The sequence below is a fragment of the Tetranychus urticae genome, chromosome 1 (genome assembly GCF_039701765.1).
Source record: "Tetranychus urticae isolate SD_2017Ah chromosome 1, NJAU_TeUrti_SD_1.0, whole genome shotgun sequence".
Classification (NCBI taxonomy): Eukaryota; Metazoa; Arthropoda; class Arachnida; order Trombidiformes; family Tetranychidae; genus Tetranychus; species Tetranychus urticae.
The window spans coordinates 25,170,550-25,187,013 of NC_142958.1; the positions used below are offsets into that span (position 1 = coordinate 25,170,550).

Consider the following 16,464-nt stretch of genomic DNA (forward strand, 5'->3'; position numbering starts at 1 on the left):
CTTAAAATCATTGAGTGATATACAAAGTGCTAAGCCAATTTAGTCTCATTTTGGGAATATTGACTGTAGTAACTTTCTGTCCACCATATTGGCCTTTAGACCAATCAACGGACACGATTGAGTCTGTTATTTACCTACACTCACGCACGTGCATCTGAAATATACTTATCACTCCTCATTCCAAGAATGAATTAAGTACAAGTTTAAGGGCAAATCGTGAAATAAATAAAGTTTATTAAGCCATTTTATCAATGACAGGGATAGAGAGCAATAAATATGGAAACAGTGGATTCTGTTAGAAACACAAAATAGGATTGCTACCATGTCGAGATTGAGGGTGGATCCGGTTTAGGTAGTTTAATCTAGATCTATGTTATTTAATCATATTTAATCTGTATTAAAATTGATAAGATTTTGCAATTTTTCATCTTTAAACACATCAAAAGTGTCCGGTTAAGAAGTAAACAAAACATTTCAATGAGTCAAGCCGCGAAAATTGATTTAGTTAAGGATTTATTACTTTTTACTTGATTTTTTGTCTTTCTCTCTATCTCTTTATACCCTTCCTTCTCCAATTCAGCCTTCCTCAACTAATCACTCATCCTTCTTTTTTTACTACCCTCTTCTACCTCTACCTAAATCTACCAACTAACCCAGAAATTGTAAAGCTGTCACCTAAATTTGAATGTAATATCTAAATTGTATACTGTAATATCCACCACCCGGTGGCGCCTTAAAAGCTTCTAAGCTAAAAGGTTTTTCACTGCTATCAAAGCAAAGCTTAATTTTTTCTCTTCTCATTTTGTTTTGTTTTCGGTCAAACTCGATTGTGATTCTAATTTGTTTCTCTGTGACTGTCAAGTTTAATAATCAACTCTAGTAAATTTGCCATATTTTAAGACAATGTTGTTCTATTCATTTTTCAAAAGTCTCATTGGAAAAGATGTTATCGTCGAGCTCAAAAATGATTTAAACATCTGTGGTACTCTACATAGTGTCGATCAATACCTCAACTTTAAATTGGTGGACATTACGGTAATGGACTGTAACAAATACCCGTACATGCTCGGAGTCAAAAATTGTTTCATTAGAGGATCAGTGGTTCGTTATGTACAATTGCCGGTCGAAGAAATAGACACGACTTTACTGCAAGACGCTACAAGAAAAATCGTCTTTGGATGACAAACATGAGTTGCGGTTTCATTTTTTTTACTTTTTCTTCTTTCTATTCTCAAAAAATGATGGAATTGGTAGTTAAATAAATATCAATAAAACATGGAAAACTGATTACAAGACTTCTACTTATTTCGATTGAAGACAATCTAATCGGAAAGTTGTCCATCCTATTCAATTTATCTAAAATTTGTGACACGAACAAGCTAAACGAGACTTATCAAGCAAATAATACAAGAAGGGAGGAATGATAAAACTATCATTTGAATCTTATTTGATTTTCTATGTGTCATCTTTTAGTTTATAAAGAAGGATGGACAAGTTTCGATAAGTAACCAATACTTGAGTTACTTTCAACCACAATAAGCATTAGTGCAATGATTTGTAATAAACAAAATAAGATGAACAATTAATGATGAAATTGTGAGAAAAAAAATGTGAAAAATAGATGGTTAATAGTTTATCAATGTTGAGATGAAATGGTGTAAGGAGCTCCAATGAATTGATCAGCAATTTTAGCTGCTTCCCTTAATCCACTTAGAAAAGCTCCATGAACAGTAGCCGGGTAGTTACGAATTGTATGTTCGCCAGCAAAAAATAGTCTAGGGTTTGTACCACTTTGATTGTTGGCTGTGACAGTTTCATGAGTGTTTGTTCCAGTTGCAGGTACTGATGAGTAAGAAACAGGGGCAGCCATTATGTCTAAATCAGAGCCACTGGAGCCAACAGCGACATATGAGTAAGATCCTTTGGACCAAGGATCAGCCCTCCATCTTGTAACAACTGTTTCCTTAGGCTGTGGAACGTTTGTAGTGCCAAAAATGGTTTTTAAAACGGTCAAACATCGACCAACAATAACATCATCAGTAACATTCTCCATAATATTGGCAGCTTCGCCAGCAACTAAGGCCATTAAAACGGGCGATTTATACAGACTCCAAAATAAAAAGAGTTCTCCTCTTGAAGCGGTGGTGCTTCCAATATGACCAAATAAGTTACTGTCTTGGTCCCAAAAAGCTCTATCAAAACAAAGGACAACTTTGTTCAAATTACCATAACCTAAGCGTTGTATTGCTTGAACTTTCCAATCAGGTAATGGTGGAATGAATTGTATACTGTTGGACATTGATGATGGACTTCCACTGTTCTGACCAACAGACTGTTTAAGAACACCAAGAGGTAACGTACATAATACTGCATCAGCCGTATATGAAAAAAGACATGGCTGTGGAGTCGAGCCTGATTGTGAGGCGTAAAGACGTTTCGGGTCATATGCAAGGACTTCAACTCCTATTTTGTCTACACGTATATGTTTAACTGCTCGATTAGTAATGATACAATTTGGAGGTAGATCATCACACATTGCCATTGGGACACATGAAAATCCGTTACCAACAGTCAAATGACTGCCGGAAAATTCATAGTCATCATCTTGGTCCCAATGTTTTAATGATAAGTTATTAAGATGAGTGTTATTAGCGAATTCTAAATTAGCGAAATGCCAATCCAATATTTGACGATCTCGAGATGAAAGGTAGACATCACTTGGATAATTGCTTTCTAAATCTCTTATTTTATCCTCGATCTCTTTTTCTTGCTCTAAAAGTGAGTCCAGCTCTTTATAAATAGATCGAGTATCTCTCGAGATTTCTCTAAAATAAAATTCTTGTGTAATATCTCGATTTCTGGTATCTGATAATTCTTTATGATCCTTATGTAACTGGTCAACTTTATCCATAAGCGCCATCATCTGAAGTTGATTTGCTTTCAATTTATCGTGGAGCTCGAAAATCAACTTGAGATGTTCTATCTGCTTCTCCTTAACACTCTTTTCCTGAAGCTGAATAACCCATTCTAGGGCTTGGCCAAGTGAAATGGGGCAACCTTTAACTTGATTGAGATCGAGTGTATGTGAAAGATAACTTGTAGCTTCTAATAGTCGGTTGAATTCCCTTTCAACCATTTCGTCTTTCTCTTTTGGCACAGTAGCGCCATTCGATTCGTAAAGCGGGCACTTTTGTTTGATTTTGTTTAGTTGCATATTGATTTGTTTGGCAATTACAGCCATAGGATTACCACCTAAACCGGTAACCACGACACAGCCTAAGTCTGCGATAAAATTATTTTTACGGAATGTTACAACTCTTCCACCGACTCGATCCCTTGCTTCTAAAACGATAACTTCCATGCCAAAACGAGTAAGTTGTTGGGCAGCAGCCAGGCCTGAAATACCTGCTCCAATGATAATCACTTTTCCAACTTTACGGCTAGGAGGGGGACGGAGTTTTTTGAAAATTCCAAAGTTAATATAACCATGTCTGTCCAAGAAGGCATGAATCCTCATAACTTAGAGAAGGAGAAGAAAGAAAAAGAAAAACAGTTAAAAACAAAGAACATGGTCATAAACTAATTATTACTGAATTAAAATTTTACACAGAAGTTGTTTTTAACTTTATAGACCGTTGATTTTTTTAAAATATTACACTTACCTAAAGGACCATCTGAATCGTAAGGAGGATCCAATTGCGATAGAGCGGCATCGAAAGTCAACTCTTGTTTAGGATTTTCTAACCACAATTGAAGGATCCTGTTTCGAATGTGAAGAAATATTTTTACACCCTGTGTGGGACCATTATTAATTTCTGAAAATGCTTGGGCTTCCTGGGCAGTCATTTTATCAAAAGGCAATCTGGATTGAAAAGCAGCTCCTTCTAATCCAGTCGGATCTTCACCACTGTCACTGTCATTGTCAGCAGCTTCACGTGCAGAATTCTGATCACTGTGAGAATTTAGTCCAGAACATCCAATATTACTAGTGTTTAAAGTGTTATTAATGTTGGATGCACTTGTACCGCTAGCAGAGCCAGGGGTATTAACCATATTAAGGTTGCGCCGGGTTTCACGATTACCATGTTCATCACTGGTTAAAACATCTTCCTCGGTAGACATTGTGCGGTTAAAAGATCAAATTAATATACTGAAAGTCAAAAAATTAGTTTATAACAAATAAACAATACAATTGTGAAGTTATCAAACAAAAGGGAAAAACAAACGGTTCGTCTAACTACTTGCTTTCGGCTCAGCTCGACAGCTATGAAGAGAAGAGAAGAGACACAGAGAGAGAGAGGGACTGGTTTAAAAATTGCAAAGTGTCTAAGTTTTATCAAGATGCGGATTAGTCAATGGATATTATAATCAACAATATTTTGAAAACTACTTAAATCATTTCAACTGACGAATCTAACTCTTAAGCCCATGAACTATATCTGGCAGCAAAAATTTCCGTTGAATCTTTACCCCTCAGGTCATTCTGATTTAGGATTTTCTATTGGTCGTTAGACCTCATCTTTGCCAATGGCTGATGGTGATAAGCTGTTTAAACCTTTGTTTCTGGTATAAACTTTCTGTCCACCATATTGGCCTTTAGACCAATCAACGGACACAATTGAGTCTGTTATTTACCTAGACTCACGCACGTGCATCTGAAATCTACTCAACACTCTTTATTTCCAGAATGAATAGATTCCAAATTAGAAGGCAAATCATGAAATAAATTAAGTTTATTAAGCCATTTTATCAATGACAAGGATAGAGATTCAATAAATATGGAAACAATGGATTCTGTAAGAAACACAGAAAAGGATTGCTACCATGTCGAGATTGATTATACATTGAATAGTTTAAAGTACCGAGTAAATTAAAGGTACAAGCTTGATTTTATTAAGTGATGCAGAGATTTGGTAAAATATCTTTGGTCAAATATGAATGACTTGGGTTTGTTAATATTTTGCAGCCAATTTAAATAATTAAAATTGAAGATTAAGAGCAGAAGTTTTAGAAAAAATTAGTTTATAACAAATTAACAATACAATTGTGAAGTTATTAAACACAAAGAAACGGCTGGTCTATGAACTAGAAAGTTTAAGACAAATCGTTAAATGAGTGAAATTTATTAAGCCATTTTATCGTATTCATGTAACAAGTTGGAAGCCAAAGAGTGCCAAAGACGCTTCAATGACAGGGATAGATTGATTATACATTGAATAGTTAAAAGTACCGAGTAAATTAAAGTAATTTGCAGAAGCTTGATAAATTTATTCAGTGATGGGGAGATTTGGTAAAATATCTTTGGTCAAATATCAATGACTTGGGTTTGTTAATATTTTACAGCCAATTTAAAGAATGAAAATTGAAATGTTAAAGGGAAGGGAAGAAAATAATTATTTCAAAGCTAAGTTTTGAGGGAATATATCACTCGAGTTGGACTCCAAGCCTGTTAGCAGAAATACAAAAACACAAAAGTATATTTGAGATAAAGAAAAATGATGAGGGATACTCTTTAATAGCTTATTGTAGCTTCCAATCGAGCTGTAATAAATTGTTGCAAAATGGTAAAGGGCATGAGAATGCTGGATGAGAAAAGAAAATGAAAGGAAGAAAATGAAGGATAAGAAAAAAAAACAAAGAACGATAAGAAAGGTAAGGTAAAAACAAAAATGTTTGTGTCTGTGAGATGAAAAAAGTGAAAGGGTTGGATAAAGGGGAGTCGATTAACAAATATTTCAGTTGAGAGATGTATTACAATCTTTATTCACTCCATTGATGTCTGTAGTCCAAAAGATGTATTTCACATTGCTGAAAGGTTTCCAAGTGTTTGCGAAGAAATCCTAGATAGAATCATTCATACCAAAAAGAATCGAATTCTCGGCTCTCAGCTTAGGGCACATCATTTTTTAGATCAGGCAATCTTGATATTATCAGTTGGGTTGCTTTTAAGCTTACATTTTCTGGATTAAATCTTTTCTTCTGGATTTTTACATCTTTTTTTTCTCAAAAACTTTCTCACTATTCGGTTCCAATTGTTTTACAGTTGCGATACATATATTTATATATATATTTACACACGGGACTTCTTCAGAAGTATATTTACTTTTAGTTAAACAATTTTAGAAAAGAAATGTTACGATGAATTTTGAATATTTGCCAATTGCAGGTAATCGGTCTTCAGTTGCTTTTGTTTGTGAGGTTGATTATTATGACACAGTGCTTTTCGTATTGCTGTCATCGTTAATAGAATAGAATCAATCCAGTCATCATTTTTTGGGCTGTATTAAGTGTAAGTATGTGGCAATCTCAGAAGATAGAACAGATCAATCAAATCTGACAACTGTTCCATCATTAAGACACAGTAGGACTTTAAGACGCTTGTAATAAAAGTATTGATTATGATCAATGACCACCAATGCATGTATTCAGTTAGATGATAAGTGTTCAATCCAAGATAATTTAAGATTGAATAATCTCTGTTGTTTGTTTGTACAATGTCTCTTCAACTCTAATGTCATTTCCAATAAAATACAATTCTTTCAGTGTCATCGTCAACCTTCATTTCTTGTTATATACAGTCTACTTTGCCTAGACCCTCGTCACAGAACAAATGAGATTTTGATTGAATCAGGAAGATAAAGAATCCAGACAGAGACCATAACACAATCTAATCCATTGTCTTTCCGAATATATTTTTTGTTTGACTTTCATTCTGTTTGGTAAGTTGACAATAAAGCTGCATCGACTGGTTCCATACAAGATGGGCAAGTAAATGATCGCATCAGCCAATCATCTATACACTTTGAATGGTAAATATGCATACAAGGAAGAAATCGTATCGAATCATTGATCACAAACTCGCACATACATATTGCACACCTATAAAAAAAAGAGAAAAGAAGCAATTAATAAAGCTACATATTATTATACAAATATTTGATAAAAAATATCGATTGATGGACAAGGTTATGAGGCAATTTAGTCTTGATTGTACTATAATTGATTAGTGAGATGATAATTGACAAGTATTACAGTCAAATCAATGAATGGGAAAATCGACTTTTTGTTACCCGTAGAGAAAGAAACAAATACTCGATTTAGATAGACATAATTATTGTTATAAAGTGGCTTCTAATCAAAATCACTAATCTAATTAAAGAGTATATTGGTGAGGTAAAGAACAAAAAGATTAATGGCGGATTAGCTCAAGGCCTGAGAAAATGTGAATTGGAACATAACAATAGATGTAAGATAGAAAAGGACACTTACTCTCGGTTCTTTTTACTTCCATCATAAAGTCCTGTAGGTAAATGTTGAATTAAGCCTATCCGTTGAGCAATTTTAATCTGCTCTTCTTCGGATAATTTAGATACAGGTCGACTAACATCTGGTGATGGATAGAAAACAGGTAAAGACATAGATTGTGAATGGGCATGTTGATTGTGGATGGTTGATAGATGGCTACTTGGTGTCAATTGGTGATGAACTTGCATTGTTTCTTGATATGATGGTGGTGGTCCTAATTGTTCAGATGCGTTTGACTCTAAACGTCCAGACCCAGAAGCTTCCCGTAATAAAGCAAGATCATCTATGGATGATGATGATTTAAGGCAATTGCCCATGTTGAAATATCACATAAAAAAATCAGCACTCTTTTAGTACCAATAACACCAGTGATTATGCAGAAATGGTTATTAAGATACTGATTGGCTGGATAAGAGATTCAATTCTGTTGTTGTACAGTCAACCTCGCACGGATAAATAGAGATTGGTTTAGCAGATGGACACAGGGAGATCGTAAAAACTGGTAAATGAAAATAAACCTAAGAAAATAAAAAAGCTTCTGAATATGAAGCAAAAAAAGAGTTTGTTTCAAACAAAGAAAGAGCCTGCAGATTTGTTATTATAAACAAGAAACAGGATAAAGCGAAAGAGAGAAAGAGAGAGGGAACCCAAAACCAAAATATATTCAGGTCAACAACATTAACTAATCAACCAAATCAGATGAAGACAGCTTGTTAATTAAACACGAAATAAAAGACCAATACAATATGAAGGGATTTTACCATGGAACCATACCAATTACCATCAACAATCACAACTACAAGATATTTTTTAATAAACAATTCAAGTCTAAATAAATCTTTGTCAAGAAAAAAACAAAACAAAAACTGCATTTGCGCAAAGCTTGCGTTTTTTGTTGTTGCTAAAACATCCTTTAAACTGCTACAGTATAATCAAAGTCTAACAGTCTTCCAACCAGTTAATCTCGTTAATTATTTCCAACCTGATTCGTATTATCTATACTCGTCATAATTATTTTAACAAAAATATCCACTAATATCCAAAAAATGAGGGATGGAAATTAAACCTCAAACCAACAGTTTTTTTCAAGGTCCAGCTGTGACTTCAGGAATGGAAAATTGCTAAACGATTTTCCCCATTTAGCGAATGGTTTGAAGTATCCGAAAGCGCCTATTTATCCGAAATTTTCAGACATTCAGTCTTAAACACTATTAATCGGAAAAAGGTGTAAATGTAATATTTCAAGAGGAAATTCAATTTTTTATTACCATTTGACATTTAACTTTATTTCGTTGTGATCAAATTTGATAGCTGTAAATTGACAATCAAAAGTGAGAATTATTGTTATTGCTCAGTAATTTAGTGTTTTTATTGAGCAGTGAAATGGAATGGCTAGCAAAAGGCTATGTGAATTGTGTGAGTTGACATGATTTGGATGAGGAATGATTTGAAATACTGTTGAATCAAATTGAATGTTACATGATTGGACGGAAATTGTTTCAGATCATTCTTCAATAATAGAATAATAAGTTTGGGTTTAAAAAGTTGTTCAGAATTACAGAGGAACTGTTAAATCTGAAATCCTATTTGACAATAACATAAACTAATGAGGAATGTCAAATTGAATGCTTCATGATTGGACGGAAATTGTTTCAGATCATTCGTCAATGATAAATGCAAAAAATAACATGCAAAGTGAAATTATGCAAAAGTACAAAATAAATTGGCAAAAATTAAGATGATAATATTATAAATTAAGGCACTTGGTTGAAATTTAAGGATTGAAGAGTCACTTCCATAAGCTTGGTATTGAGATGAACAATCAGGTGGACAGATAACGTTCTGTGTTTCCTCCAATTCAATGATTCCTTTGCTCGTTCCAAGTTTATTAGAAGCTTGACAATAATAACGATCATAATTCCTCTTTTCAATGTTTTGAACTCGCAAAATAGTTGTGAATTCAAATTCATTGTTTGTTTGAAAAATTGATATGTTATAATTTCTGTTGTTTGAAAGTGCTTCTTGGTAATTGTCGCCTTCTTTGTACCAAGAAATTGATGCCAATGGGAAGGCTCGAACTTTACAAACAAGCAATTGATTATGCTTCAGAGCTTGACTGACTCTTTCTTTTGGTACAGTAATGAGCGGAGGAAATTCAACTTCAATTGATATGGCTCTACGATCACCTCGAGCAACACCATTGTCAGCAATGCAGTAATAAGTTCCTTGATGATTGATCGTGATGTTGGTTAAAGTCAATTCAGATCCGATAAAATGGGCTCCATAACCTGTTAACTCTTTATTACCATCACGACGCCATGAGATTCTAGGTTTAGGATGACCATCAGCGGAACACTTTAGTTTTACAACAGGAGTACCAACAGATGTAATTACATGTCGAGTGCTATCATCGCTGATGACTGGAGGAATACGAACAGTCAGGTTAACTGATGCTTTCGCGATGGGAACCGACGATGAACTTGTTATTTGACACATATATTCGCCATTATCTACTTCTCTAACATCTCTGATCTTCAATTTGAAGCGATCTTTTTCAACACTAATTCCAATACGATTATCTGGAAATTGTATGGTAGATCCAGATGAAAGGATTGAAGGTGGGTTATCCAATTTAATCCATTGAACAGCATATCCGCTAGTAAAAACTGTGTCACAAATAAGTTCAACTGTTTCACCTAAATCGACAATTTTTTCTTTACTAATAAATGATATTGTTGGCTCTTGTTGGCACAAAATTGTAGATAACCAGAGATGAAAAGTGACAATTAGTAACCAAACGAAGCAAATCTTCATAATGAAATAACTACAACATAGATCTTGGAACAAGAAGAAAATTAAACTTAAATAACACACTCAGAATTTAAAGGTATTTTAAACATTGGATTAAATTTAAAGCACTTTAACATAAATGATCAAAATTGGCAATTAAACTTTGGAAAGTAATTTTCGTTTGGCAATAAAATCAAATTTACAATATAAATCTATTGACAGCTGCTGGGTGTTGGTTTGTTTGTAAGCTAATGGGATTGAATCTTGGAATGGATACATATCTATTAAATGAAAATGTTACACTGTAACTACAGTAACAGTTACATCAATGAAAACCGGTTAAAGTATTTACCGTCTTGGGTATCAATGTCCTAAATCCAGTAAAGCAAACAAGAAATACACAAAATAAAGTTCGACTTTATTGGTACTCATTGAGAACGACTCTCAAAAAAATCTCTGACTTTAACTTAACCCTAACTACTAGTATAGTTTAATGCTAGTCAAATTCAATATATTTTGACGCTAGGAAAGAGCACTAAAGTTACTGGCAAAGAGACCTTATACCGTTAAAGCTGATAAAAGGTTGAAGTTCAATATCTTTATCTTTTCACCAAATGAATGCTTTCAGCTTTTGAATATCAATTTAATTTGGACTATTGAGAAATTTAATTTATCCAATTTAGGGCGAGCGCTCAAAATAAAAAGTAAATAAATAATCACTTCGAATGGCTTTGCGTTTAAATCAAAATTGTGTTAATTCATTTACATTGTAGTTAAATCTTCATAAAGTAAGATGGTTCTATCCGAGATGTTAGAGGAGTTTTGGTGAATAAGAATCAGAACCCTACAGATGCCTCAGTAATGGTTGGAATTGTTACGAGGCCATCTTCATGAAGTATTGAGTCGTCAATCTAGCAACATGAGGATTTCATAAAATCTAGGAAAATTGCAGAAACGTTGTAATCAATCTTTACTTTTTGAGACCAATCATCATTAAACGTACAACAATGAATATGTACTTAAAATGCGAATCGTGGTAAATAATTGAACGATTTTGATTGATTTTAATCAATAAACCAAACCAAAAACAAGGCAACCCTAAATGATTGTGATTTGTCTTTGATTTATTGCCTCTTGAAAGCATTTTAATTGAAATGACCGTGGATCTAATTTTGAATGTTATTTGTTTTCACTATTAACCAGATATCATTGCAATATAGCAAACTAGGAAACCAGAAAAGGGAAACCAGAAAGTGAAAGATACTTGTTCAAAAGAGAGATTTTGGTCAATTCTTTCGTGACTTTGAAATGCTCAGTTCATTCGAAGCTTAATTTAACTGCTCAGATTCATTTTATTCACTTTTCTTTTTCATTCCTTATAAAATTGTCATTCCAATATTTTCATGTCGCCTATCTTATCACCCAATATGAAACTGTTAATTTAGATGTTCCTCTTTTAATAAACAATTTGCTTCACATTGCAGATCACAGTCTATTGCCTTATCCATTGACTTAAAGTCCATGTTATTATTTTCATCTCCTCCAGGTTACATCAAAATCATATCAAAATGAACCAACAACACTTACTCTAATTGCATCACTTGGTTGTCTGACAATTTAAACAATCATCATCGTTAATTGAAGCCAGTTAAATTTGATATAAAAGTGTTTCTATTAATTATGAGAAATGGGCGAAAGTCGCAACAATTTCAAAATAACGCTCACAATTAGAAGCGCCAATGACAATGATATCTACTTTAAGGTAAGTAATTTTCAATTTTAAATTAACCAGTTAACCAGTTTCCTTAAACAGTTAACTGCTTTTAAATTTTCAAATATTGCATTTGTTACATCAAGTTGACCATTGATTGTATTTTAAAATCTTGCTTCATGTTGCTTTGTTTACCTTTTTTACATTGTACAGCGAGATGGGAAACGTTTTGATTGTGAACATACAATTAAATTGCTGGTTGAGGCAAGTTATCATTTTACAATAACAATCAAACCTTCACTGCCATTACAGTAAGTAAATCCAATTCAAATTAACTAAATCTTTACATTCATATTTGAATATTTACATTGTTAGATTGGTTATTTATCATAGTGAACAGAAACAGTCTTTAACAGGGAATAATGTGGGTATTGAACATTGGGAGTAGTTAACCAGATTTACTTTCATATGATGTATGAGTTATTGGTTCAACAATCAGTTGAAATATATGAACCTTTGGGAAGGTAAAAATGTTATAAATAAATGCAAGAGAGACGGAAATATACATTTAATATCGATTTTTATAGTCAGTTGAAAATAAAATATTGAAATATTCACATAACCTGAGTATTTGATTCATTATAATGAGATGTAATGTTATGTGCAGCAAACAACAAGAGTAAATGTACATTTGATTAACATAGCAAGGCTAAATCATCCTTAGATATTTAATTAAGGTTATCACGCAGATTAAATGTCACGTAATTACATCTTGCCTGTCCTGAGTAAACCATTAATTTGGTAGCTAATAACGTTCCAAGTGCTAAATTGTAAATGTTGCTAATGTTTTAAATTAACCTTTATTTCCTATTGTTTTTGCCCTGACTAACAATGAAACAGGAGCGTTAGCGTTTGTGGTATTGGTGTTTCTGTCACTGATTTATCTCAACAAGAAACTGACGGATCAAAATATACCTTTTCCTGGAGTTCAACCAAGATTAATCCAAGCAAGAAAAAGGATCGAACCAATGTTCAGTTACTATTCCAATTCCAAGATGGTCTTACCCTGGTACTGCCACTGCAAGTTAAATTTTATCGTCCCGAAGAGACTGATCATCTGGTCTGGGGAAGTCCATTAAACCATGTTGAATATAATTGTATGGTTAAGCCAGGTCAAACCTATGTTGATATCGTCAAAGAGATATTTAGATGATCACGATTATCATCTCAAGCCACAGACGCTCAATACAATCAATCGTCAATCAAATGATCGGCTTTTTTCTTCGGATCTTCTATTGGATAATCATTAAGTTAAACATCAACAAATCCGTTAAATTCATAATCAACTGAATCTAAACATTCTAGTCGTCGATTCCCTTAAACTTATCACTGTTTTTGTCTTCTGGTTTTCATATTCATCACCATCGACCATCATCGCCAATATGAGCAAAACTGGACAATTTTTCCTGTCATTCATATTACTCAACTAATTGAGCTGTTGAATCTTATTTAAATTACAAAGACCAAAATGAAACTACTACCTCATTTAACTGATTCACATGTTAATAGTAGTTGATAAACATATTCAAATGCATGATAATCTCAATGTAGCTACAAAGATGGAGAAGAGTGCGTGTTGTGTTATTAGATTAATTGTTAGAAGGTAATTTGTTGTTTTCCATTTTTCGTTAATTATTGAAGGTTACTTATTGAAATGATGAGCGTTTCCCATGATTAAGTTAAACTGTTTAAACTAATTATCTTAAGTCACAAGTTAAGTATCAACACATATTGGGTAAATTGTAATGTCTTTTTTTGTAAAACATTACATTCCACTCTTTTTCAATTTATTTTTGTTTATTTTGTTAATGTGATTTATTTTGATAATACAATTTTGTTTTGTTAGTCAATCGCACATTTAGATTGACACTTTTTATTTATATATCAATTTACATCGTGATTTAACCTTAATTAACCATTAAAACATCGTTACAATGCTTATGTGTTCATTTTTATTTCATCAAACTCAAGAGCTTCTGTTGTTTCAACTTTGATAACATTATTCAGCAACCAAACAAGCTAAACTGACTCTTTATCAAGATATTCACTGGCGACAATTATCTGACCAGCAAAGTAAAATTCTCAACTCGGTTCGGATTCTAATTCTTATGCAAAATACAATTTCAATTTAATCATAAATACATTGAGAAGCGATGGAAATCAGTAAAGCCGCTATTTAGGATATATTTAAATAATCTTCAGACTTTAAAATACAATAGTTTATTTGCACATAAGAAACATTTTATAATTGAATGCAACATTGGACGATGAAATTTACCTGATATTGAAAATATCTTTAAGTAACTTGTTTTAATACATTGCACTTGGGCTTAAAGATTTTACCAGCTAAAATAATTCTCCTTTGGTTAGCATGACACTTGCATATAATATCTATATTTCAGAAATGTACTGCTAAAGTTGGCACCATAATTCTGACATATAGATTTGATGATTATACTTGTACAAAAATACACCAGAATCGATTAATCGGATAAATTGGATTGATCTGAAAGATTAATCTTTAGAAGGCATGCATTTAAGGCGCTCGAATGCTGCTTTTTCCAAACTTTCTCGGTGATCAGGATGAGCAATTTTAATTAATTCGTAGGCACGTTGACGGATGTTTTTTCCAAAAAGACTAGCGATTCCATATTCAGTCACTACATAGTGGACATGAGCTCTTGTTGAGGTAACTCCAGCTCCATTTTTAAGGAATGGGACGATCTTTGATTCACCTTTATTTGTGGTAGAGGAAAGGCCCAAAATTGGTTTACCTTTGCCATCGTATGATAAAGCAGCTCCTCGTAAGAAATCAACTTGCCCTCCAAATCCTGTAGCATTGAAAATATAAAGAATTAATATCTTCTAAACAATAAATATAAATCATTCACCAACCTGAATAAATTTTAGCTCCAAGTGTATCAGAAGCAGCTTGTCCAGTAATATCAATCTCGATACACGAGTTTATCGCAGTTACTTTAGGATTGGATGCAATTACATGTTGATCATTGGTGTAAGAAGCTTCTTTCATCACTAAAATAAACAAAAAATTATTAAAATCAACATATATTTTCAAATAAGATATTGGGAAAAAACGATAAACTCACCTAGATAAGGATTATTGTTGAAATAATCATAAAATCGAGTTGAACCGAGGAGGAATGTGGTAACTAAAAAACCTTTATCAACGTTTTTCAGCCGATTTGTAATGTTACCATTATTTATAAGTTGAATAACTCCATCGGAAAACATCTCAGTGTGAATTCCTAAATCTTTGTGGTTATTACATAGGGCAAGAACAGCGTCCGGAATACCACCGATGCCCATTTGAAGAGTAGCTCCATCTTCAATCAAGTTTTCAGCAATATATTTACCAATTTTTTTCTCGACGTCGGTCAATGGCTTTGGGTTGAGAGCATCTACTTCACTTTCATTTTTAACCAAATAATCAAATTGAGACTCATGAATCACAGAATCACCAAAAGTTCGTGGCAAACGAGGATTTACCTCACCAATAACTATGTCAGATACTTTGATTGCGTCTCGAGTACTGGTAACCGATGGTCCCATTGAGTGAAAACCGTGTTCATCAGGAGGAGTTACTTGAAGCATGGTGATATTTGGCTTTAAGATACCTCGTTTCCATAACAAATGGGTTTCCGAAAGAAACATTGGTATATAGTCCGCACGACCAGCATTGACAGCATCTCTGTCTAATCCGCTGAGAAAAGGAGCCCTAGCCCTGAATATATGGGAATACTCTGGCTTCAAATAATCTGGAATGGTTAAGGACATCAGATGATAAACCTTGATGTCAGAAAGATTTTTAGCAACTCCAACTTCTAGCATAGCTTTGGCTAAAGCTTTCGGGGCACCAGCAACAGCCTGCATAGCGACCAAATCACCTAATCAAATTGTTGATTAAATTATTCATCATTAATGTATAAATTAATTACCTATACCATACCTATTAGTGAGTTTTATCAGATCATAACATTGAGGGATAAAAATCTTGAAACACATCTCGGAAATAATCTGAAGTCCAGTCATAAGTTTCAACATAAACGTCTTTAAGACCATTGTATGAAAACATCAAAAATTAACTTTAAATAACCTATTACCGATGGCCTGTAGTTGACTGGTTATTTAAATAGTATCTCAAGTGGGACACTGAAAAATGCTCATGATTACATTGCTCAATATTTCTTGATCTGATATGGATTATTGATAAATACCTGATTTGAGCACAGACAAGGCTTCTTTGGCATCAACATATTTAGGCTTGCGACCAGGAATTGGTTGACTTGGTTCTCCTCTGGAGGAACTCAACTGTCTGAGGCTGAGTAGCCCTTTACCATGGCACTGACTGAACAAGCTGGTGTTCCTACCTAAAATCATAATGTCAACAAATAAAAACTAACACATGAGGGAAAATGAGCAACAGGAAAAACTATTGACTATAGAGACACAAAACAAAACACTAGCAACAAGTGAGAAGATCAGCTCTCTCTCAGAAGCTATTTTAACATTGTAACTTAATTATCCTTGATAAAATATCATCAATCTGCATCAAGACAGCTGATAAAGTAGCAATTCGA

At 33.4% G+C, this 16,464-nt stretch overlaps 6 protein-coding genes across 6 annotated transcripts; 2 read left to right on the top strand and 4 right to left on the bottom strand.

Annotated features, from left to right (window-relative positions):
• Nucleotides 1-794: 794 nt before the first annotated feature.
• On the top strand, nucleotides 795-1,287 carry LOC149094826 (U6 snRNA-associated Sm-like protein LSm2). Its single transcript, XM_089268551.1, has one exon. The coding sequence runs from the start codon at nucleotides 904-906 to the stop codon at nucleotides 1,180-1,182; it is 279 nt and encodes a 92-aa protein (XP_089124677.1). The 5' UTR covers nucleotides 795-903; the 3' UTR covers nucleotides 1,183-1,287.
• Nucleotides 801-4,258, bottom strand: Su(var)3-3 (lysine-specific histone demethylase Su(var)3-3). The gene is made up of 2 exons (XM_089268528.1): nucleotides 3,663-4,258; nucleotides 801-3,519 (listed from the first exon to the last, which is right to left on the bottom strand). Exons 1-2 carry the CDS (start codon nucleotides 4,120-4,122, stop codon nucleotides 1,637-1,639), a joined length of 2,343 nt encoding a protein of 780 aa, XP_089124654.1. The 5' UTR covers nucleotides 4,123-4,258; the 3' UTR covers nucleotides 801-1,636.
• Nucleotides 4,259-5,479: 1,221 nt separating this feature from the next.
• On the bottom strand, nucleotides 5,480-8,149 carry Rnf11 (Ring finger protein 11). The gene is made up of 2 exons (XM_015936447.3): nucleotides 7,270-8,149; nucleotides 5,480-6,879 (listed from the first exon to the last, which is right to left on the bottom strand). Exons 1-2 carry the CDS (start codon nucleotides 7,620-7,622, stop codon nucleotides 6,708-6,710), a joined length of 525 nt encoding a protein of 174 aa, XP_015791933.1. The 5' UTR covers nucleotides 7,623-8,149; the 3' UTR covers nucleotides 5,480-6,707.
• Nucleotides 8,150-8,544: 395 nt separating this feature from the next.
• On the bottom strand, nucleotides 8,545-10,341 carry LOC107368592 (lachesin). The gene has a single exon (XM_015936446.3). The coding sequence runs from the start codon at nucleotides 10,117-10,119 to the stop codon at nucleotides 9,007-9,009; it is 1,113 nt and encodes a 370-aa protein (XP_015791932.1). The 5' UTR covers nucleotides 10,120-10,341; the 3' UTR covers nucleotides 8,545-9,006.
• A 1,121-nt stretch (nucleotides 10,342-11,462) lies between these two features.
• Nucleotides 11,463-13,807, top strand: LOC107368604 (CB1 cannabinoid receptor-interacting protein 1). The gene is made up of 3 exons (XM_015936460.3): nucleotides 11,463-11,857; nucleotides 12,020-12,117; nucleotides 12,707-13,807. Exons 1-3 carry the CDS (start codon nucleotides 11,783-11,785, stop codon nucleotides 13,017-13,019), a joined length of 486 nt encoding a protein of 161 aa, XP_015791946.1. The 5' UTR covers nucleotides 11,463-11,782; the 3' UTR covers nucleotides 13,020-13,807.
• A 256-nt stretch (nucleotides 13,808-14,063) lies between these two features.
• LOC107368602 (succinyl-CoA:acetate/propanoyl-CoA:succinate CoA transferase) lies at nucleotides 14,064-16,302 on the bottom strand. Its single transcript, XM_015936459.3, has 4 exons — nucleotides 16,102-16,302; nucleotides 14,974-15,771; nucleotides 14,762-14,899; nucleotides 14,064-14,697 (listed from the first exon to the last, which is right to left on the bottom strand). The coding sequence occupies exons 1-4, from the start codon at nucleotides 16,262-16,264 to the stop codon at nucleotides 14,381-14,383; spliced, it is 1,416 nt and encodes a 471-aa protein (XP_015791945.2). The 5' UTR covers nucleotides 16,265-16,302; the 3' UTR covers nucleotides 14,064-14,380.
• Nucleotides 16,303-16,464: the final 162 nt, after the last annotated feature.

Excerpts from the sequence above, each read along its gene's own strand:
- LOC107368592 (XM_015936446.3), bottom strand. The coding sequence starts at position 10,119 with ATGAAGATTTGCTTCGTTTGGTTACTAATTGTCACTTTTCATCTCTGG.
- LOC107368602 (XM_015936459.3), bottom strand. The coding sequence starts at position 16,264 with ATGATTTTAGGTAGGAACACCAGCTTGTTCAGTCAGTGCCATGGTAAA. Across the intron at positions 15,772-16,101 it reads CTTGTCTGTGCTCAAATCAG|GTGATTTGGTCGCTATGCAG; the intron begins GTATTTATCAAT and ends CAATTTGATTAG. Across the intron at positions 14,698-14,761 it reads TGGAGCTAAAATTTATTCAG|GATTTGGAGGGCAAGTTGAT; the intron begins GTTGGTGAATGA and ends TCAATGCTACAG.
- LOC107368604 (XM_015936460.3), top strand. The coding sequence starts at position 11,783 with ATGGGCGAAAGTCGCAACAATTTCAAAATAACGCTCACAATTAGAAGC. Across the intron at positions 11,858-12,019 it reads ACAATGATATCTACTTTAAG|CGAGATGGGAAACGTTTTGA; the intron begins GTAAGTAATTTT and ends TACATTGTACAG. Across the intron at positions 12,118-12,706 it reads AAACCTTCACTGCCATTACA|GAGCGTTAGCGTTTGTGGTA; the intron begins GTAAGTAAATCC and ends ACAATGAAACAG.
- LOC149094826 (XM_089268551.1), top strand. The coding sequence starts at position 904 with ATGTTGTTCTATTCATTTTTCAAAAGTCTCATTGGAAAAGATGTTATC.
- Rnf11 (XM_015936447.3), bottom strand. The coding sequence starts at position 7,622 with ATGGGCAATTGCCTTAAATCATCATCATCCATAGATGATCTTGCTTTA. Across the intron at positions 6,880-7,269 it reads GGAAGTAAAAAGAACCGAGA|GTGTGCAATATGTATGTGCG; the intron begins GTAAGTGTCCTT and ends TTTTTTTTATAG.